General features: G+C 40.7%; 1 protein-coding gene across 1 annotated transcript; it reads left to right on the forward strand.

Annotated features, from left to right (window-relative positions):
• The first annotated feature begins 651 nt into the window (after positions 1-651).
• LOC122199920 (olfactory receptor 4C11-like) lies at positions 652-1,560 on the forward strand. The gene has a single exon (XM_042905307.1). It carries the CDS (start codon positions 652-654, stop codon positions 1,558-1,560), a length of 909 nt encoding a protein of 302 aa, XP_042761241.1.
• The last annotated feature ends 5,166 nt before the right edge of the window (positions 1,561-6,726 follow it).

Below are 6,726 nucleotides of genomic sequence, written 5' to 3' on the forward strand. Positions count from 1 at the left end.
TTACGTAAAGCATATTGCATCCAAGAAACTGATGGGTTCAGAGACGAAGGGGTCAGAGACCCAAAAATAATCGAACTGAACTGAGAGTATTTTCTTCCAGAGGGATTCTCCGACAATATGAGTGCTTAATCTTAGTGGAATAGTCTTTTTTAGATGTCAAAGCATATAGATAAAACGCAAAACACATGAGATATATGTGTGTATCTGTGTGCATAAACAATCTTTTAATTCTTAAGAAAACTCAGGATCAGGTAAGGCAAATATTTGCACTCTGTTTTTCATATGAAAGCTAAATTTTGAGATAGTTAAGGCACTTGCCAAAGGAGAAGTGAAGTTCTGCAGTTTTCAATCTTGGTAGAAATCATAATTTTTAAAGGATATTTAATTTTATCTCCCCAGATGCGAAGGCTTTGTTGATCCAATTCAGTTAGCTTCTGAATCAGTAGATAGATCTGGGAGAGGCTTGGGCATCTGCATATTAACCAAGAGTCATAGGGGATTGAAGGCAGTCAGACGTAACATAACATGGAGCAAAAGCAAGGCATTCAGAGTTCAGCCCACCGATCTTCCCAAGCTGTCACTTCTTTTCTTCTCTTTGCAGATTCAGCCCTTGTCCTCCACTGCACCTTACTTTCAGCCGGTAGAATTGCAATGAATAGCAGTGTGACTGAATTCATTCTCCTTGGGCTGACACAGGATCCAGGAAAGCAGAGGGCAGTATTTGGGGTCTTCCTGATCTTTTACCTTGCAACACTGTTGGGGAACTTTCTCATTGTAGTGACTATTAAAACAAGCAGGAGCCTTGCAAGTCCCATGTACTTCTTCCTATTCTATCTGTCTTTTGCTGACACTTGCTTCTCTACAACCACAGCCCCCAGATTGATTGCGGATGCCCTTGCTCAGAAGAAGACCATTTCCTACAATGAGTGCATGATTCAGGTCTTTACATTCCATTTCTTTGGGTGCATGGAAATCTTGGTGCTCATCCTCATGGCTTTTGATCGCTATGTAGCCATTTGTAAGCCCTTGCGATACACAACCATCATGAGCCGGCACGTGTGCAGCGTTTTGGTGATTCTAGCCTGGGTGGGATCTTGTATCCACTCTTCGGCACAAATTTTCCTGGCTTTGAGATTGCCTTTCTGTGGCCCCAATGTGATTGACCACTATTTCTGTGACTTGCAGCCCTTGTTGAAACTTGCCTGCATGGACACTTATGTGATAAATTTGCTAGTTGTTTCCAACAGTGGGGCCATATGCACGGTGAGTTTCATAATCCTGCTTACCTCCTATGTTGTCATCTTGTACTCTCTGCGTAACCACAGTGCTGAAGGAAGGCGAAAAGCCCTTTCCACCTGCACCTCCCACTTTATTGTGGTTGTCTTATTTTTTGGTCCATGCATATTCATATACACACGTCCCCCAGCTACATTTCCAATTGACAAAATAGTGGCTGTGTTTTATACAATTGGGACGCCCCTGCTGAACCCTCTGATCTATACACTGAGGAATATGGAAGTGAAAAAAGCCATGAAGAAATTATGGTGTAGCAAAGTATGACTTCTTTGGATACACGATATTCAGGGATTTCAATGTATTTTTCCTTAACAGCTTGGTTTTCCTTCATGGACAGGCAAGGTGAATTATTCTCATTGTGGGAAAAATGCATTGGAAATTTTAATTTCACTATTATTTTATATATTTAATTTAATTATTATGAATAAGTACGAATATATACACAACCCTTATTCAGAGAGAATGGCATTAGAATAGGATTACTTAATATCCATAAACATTGTGAACAACCTGGGTTGGCTCTCAGCTGAATTCTTTTGATACCTGGCTATATTTACATGATAATTTCTCTTCCTGTACGATTTGTCTTCAGAAAATAATGTATTGATTATTGACAGAATGATTGTGTGTGTGTGTGTGTGCGCGCACACACTAATTCTCTACAGATTTTATTCTAGTCTTTAAGAACTTGGACATAGAGCTAATCCCTATGGAACCAGAACTTAGAAATGAAGGTTGTGGTCTTGACAACCTGGGAGTTGGAGAAGATGTTCTGAGAAAATTCTGTGGTGGAATCCTTGCCTGAGCCTGACTCACTGGGACATGGATGGACCCTCAAACTCCACGAAGAGCTGGAAACCTCAGTGAAAACCTGGACTGTCACTGGATAACACTCTCAGTGTTCAGTGAATGGTGGGAGAAGGAGAGTTTTACACTTGGCAGTGATGGGCGGTATCAGCCAGTGAACTGGTTTTTGGCAGGGTCCTTCTCTTTCATCGTCACAGATCAGGGTCAGTGAGGGGGTTTGACAGCAGGAATATGCAGAAGGTTAAGGGGTAGAAGGGCACTAGAAAATAATGTACAGTGTAGAGAAAGCAAAGGTGAAAGGAAAGTGGTAACTGTATCCAGGTGGGATAGAAGAAGCTTTGCCTTTTTATATTGGAGAATCACTCATTGGGTATCTGAACGTTTGCAGGGAAACAAATGCAGTTTCTGGGTATCTCTATAAAATTGACCTAGATTAGCTTGACTTCCTTGGCTCTTACATTCATTTGCATATCAGGAAAACACTTTATTTATTTATTTATTTATTTATTTATGGTTCCCAATGGTGTCTGAAAATTCAAATTTCATATTCCTTGGGAGAACCCAGGATTGAAGGTCCACATTACTGCTTTTTGATTATGGTCTTCTGGTTTTGAGAGGAATGTTTAAATACTTATTTTAATTTTTGAAGTTAAACTAATTGATATCTGTAATAAACACCCTACCACCATAACCACCACCACCTCCGCCACCACCACATCGTAATCTCATAATTAAGTACCGTCATGTGATGCTGTTTCAGTGTCTGAACTTACAATTCACACCAAATTGGCACCAAGAAGAATTACTTTATGTGATATAGGCTAATGAGAAAAGAATCCAATGACCTTCCTAAGTATGAGATCATTTCTAGCAACTGAAGACCAAATGTTATCATGTCTCATCTAAGATACCCAAGACTCCTACATAGAAAGAAGTGGCAGAATAAATAGTTAAATCCCAAAGAGAACATTTGTCAGAGCTCTCAGTGCCATATTTACAAGAGGCAATTATGTTTTATGTTCTAAGTGAAGACTCCTGATCTTCCTAGTTTTGTGTCTTGCAGTTTCATTTCTGAAGCATGAATCTGGTCATGTGAAGTTTATATTTAGAATAATCGATTCTTAAGTGACCAAGACATAATAAAAATAAACGTTTAATTCTTATCATTTGTTGATTTTTAAAATTTAATATAGTGGGAGAAAGAAAATATTCATTAGTATTCAGAAAGCTGTGGGAATTTTCTTCTCATGCTTAGATCATTTAGATCCAGCTTCCCTTAGATTTTAGATAAAGTCAGTTCATAGGGGTGGAAGAAGTGGTCAGGGGACCAAAAAGTCTTACTTGACCTGGTACCTTAACAAACTCACTCACCGTGTCTGCTTCTGGCAAATAGTGAAAGATTTTTCTTTGACTTCCTTTTGGGGGATTTTTGTAGGCTCTCTAATTTTAGTATCCTGGGTGTGGGAAGAAGATTTCTGTTTCTTATGATCACTGATGACCCCTTGTTAGCCCTCAGAAAGCCAGTGGTTTCCTTCCAAATTCTGTACCCTTCCCAGTGATCTCTTTTGAGCTAGTCACTAGAAGTTCTCCTTATGGCTTCTCTGTGGGAGTGTGTGGGGAAACATCCAGGCATATCTGCTCCCAAAGAGTTATATTTATATGGAAAACTTCTAACATAGGCTAATGTCAACCAGTCACCCTCACCTGATACCAACCAGTCTCTCTTCCTTCCTTGACTTTTCTTATCTCATTCTGCTCTGAGTACCTATATGGAGGGCCCCATGCTAGGTTCTCCAAGTAGTGCTCCAGCACGCAAACACACACACGCACACAAGCCTGTGCACACGCACACACACACACACACACACACACACAGAGACACATGTGAATTCTGGGGTGAGGGACTGACATATGTCTACAGTGATTTACTTAAGGATTTTTTTCATAATTCTCTTGGCCACTTTATAACCTGACCACGTCTATATCCTTTTTCTAGTAGGATACTTTCCTTCATCTTTTCCTTTTGTTTGGAAATCAGCATAAGGTGATTTAGACACACAGTTCACATCCATTGTGTCTATACAACATTTCAGTTTTAACACCTTGCTACATAAGAAAAGTTACATTATAATTTGTATGAACACTGGGCTTCAAGGGAATTTATTTTAATTTAGAAAGTGATGGGAGACAGCACTGGAGGGGCCAAGATGGTGGAGCAGCAGGGAACTCTTTTTTTCCTGTTCTCGTCGCTGAAACACAGCTAGATCAACACAAAACCACCTGCACACCTAGAGAAGAGATTTGAGGATTAACACAACAATCTGCCACTTGAGGCACAGAACTCAGCAGGTACATGGTGCAGAGAGGTAAACTGGGGGAGAGAGAAGCTGTGGATAGTAGGGAGCTGTTTTTGCTTGTGGACAGAGGACAGAGACAGGGCGAGAGTACAGGAAATGCACTCCCCCTAAAAGAGGCTAGTGAACAAGAAAAAAAAGCAGAAACACCCACAAGAAAGGGAGGAAGAGAACTTAGAAAAGAGAGGGTTTAATTATGTCTCCATAAACAGGGGTGGGCAGAAGCTGAAACTCCACAGCTCAGTACCCGGTGAAGCTCTGTTTGGAAGGGTGAATTCCTCAGTAGCAGTGAGGTCCGAGGGGGTGCTAGGGCCACACGGGGAGAGGAAGTTTCCCTTCCAGGATAACATTTGGTAAACGCTGGGTGGCCTCCCCACAGGCATAGGTCCCAGCAGACCCTGGGTAACAGGCACGTTCACTGGAGTTGCCACGAGGATGTTAAGGGTGAAGCCTGGTGCCATATCTGTGTTGTGATTTACCGTAATTCATAATCCCTGAATCACTGCCGCTACATGATTACATGAACTTTTTCTGGCACAGGCTGGAACCAGGCTTCACTCTCTGGGTATCTGCAACATCGCAGTCATGTGAACCTTCCTGGGGGCAGGCAGGCACCGGCCATTGCTCTTGAGACCTTCCCCCAGAGCATCTCAGTGGGTCATAGCTGCGAGGCCCTCAGAAATGAGGGGTTTGGATATAAGGCCCCATCTGAGATACAACATGGGGGGAAGGTGCTGCCTGGTGGACTGATGTCTTGGTCACAGGCAGTGTAGTTGTGGGGAGTGGACAGAAGCCTGAGACAAAGGAGGAGTGCTTGATTGCTGGTGGGGGAGTTCACAGAGTTCTGATACTAGAGACTGGGTAGCTTGGTGTTTCCATTTTCAGCCGTCCTGAGCATGTGAATACACACCCATGCTGGCCACAACCTTCCACTCTAGCACACTAAGCAGCGCCATCTTGTGGAGGATCGAGCCATTACACCAAGACCCTTCCAAGTGGGCCAATGGTGCTCTAGAGGAATGCCACAAGTGTCTGCCTGCTTAGTTTACAACCATAAAGTGCTTGATAGTTTGATTCCTGGGGGAAACTGGATTTCTTTCAACCATATCTCATTCTGTTCACTGGTCCGTCTATTCCATTTTTTTTCTTTTTCTTTTCTTTTCTTTTCTCATTCTTGAAAAGACAAAGAGAAAAACATATTTATTTTCCAGTTTTATAAAAAGATTTCTCTTTAGGTTTTCTACTTTACTTTTTACTTTTTTGTAAATTTTTAAATCCTATTTCACTTTAATCATTTCATTTTATTCTATCTTATTGTATTTGTTAATTTAAATTTTCAAATGATTTTCTTTTTGTCCCCCTCTTTTCACTTGTTTTATTTCCTTTGTTCTCTATTCTATCAAGCTTCTTTCAACAACCAGACCAAAACACACCTACAATCCAGCATTCTTTATTTGATATTTTTTGTGTTGTTTTAAATTTTTATTTTTTTCTATTACTTTATTAATTCTTTTTCATCCCTCAAAATGATGAGACAAAAGAATTCACCCGAAAAGAAAGAAGAGGAAGTGACAACCAGAGACTTAATCAACTCAGTTATAAGCAAGATGTCACAACCAGAATTTAGAATCACAATATTAAGAATACTACTCAGCTTAAAACACACACACACACACACACACACACACACACAAACACACACAAAATCGCTTTCCGTGGCAATAAAAGAAGTAAACTCTTGTCAGAGTGAAATTAAAAAAGTTATAACTGACATTCAATCTCAAATGGTGCCATAGTGGCAAGGATGGATGAAGCAGAGCAGCAAGTCAATGACATAGAGGACAAAATTATGGAGAATAATAAAGTTGAGAAAAACAGGAAAACTAAGGCAAAAGAGCATGAGATAAGAATGAGAGAACTCAGCGACTCATTAAAAGGGAATAATATCCAAATCGTAGGGGTCCCAGAAGATGAAGAGAGAGAAAAAGGGTTAGAAGGGTCATGTGAGCAAATAAGAGTGGAAAAGTAGACCTCAAAATCCAGGAAGCCCAGAAAACTGCCATTAGAGCCAACAAAAACAGAGCATCAAAGAAGCATATCATATTCCAATTCACAAAATACTCAGGCAAGGAAAGAGTCATGAAAGCAGCAAGGGGAAAAAAAAAACCTTAACCTACAAGGGAAGACAGATCATGTTCACAGCACACCTATCCGCAGAAACTTGGCAGGCCAGAAAGGAGTGGCAAGATATGTTCAATGTGTTGGATCA

The sequence above is a fragment of the Panthera leo genome, chromosome D1 (assembly GCF_018350215.1).
Source record: "Panthera leo isolate Ple1 chromosome D1, P.leo_Ple1_pat1.1, whole genome shotgun sequence".
NCBI lineage: Eukaryota > Metazoa > Chordata > Mammalia > Carnivora > Felidae > Panthera > Panthera leo.

Bases quoted from the DNA above. Each gene is read 5' to 3' on its own strand.
- LOC122199920 (XM_042905307.1), top strand. From the start codon at position 652: ATGAATAGCAGTGTGACTGAATTCATTCTCCTTGGGCTGACACAGGAT.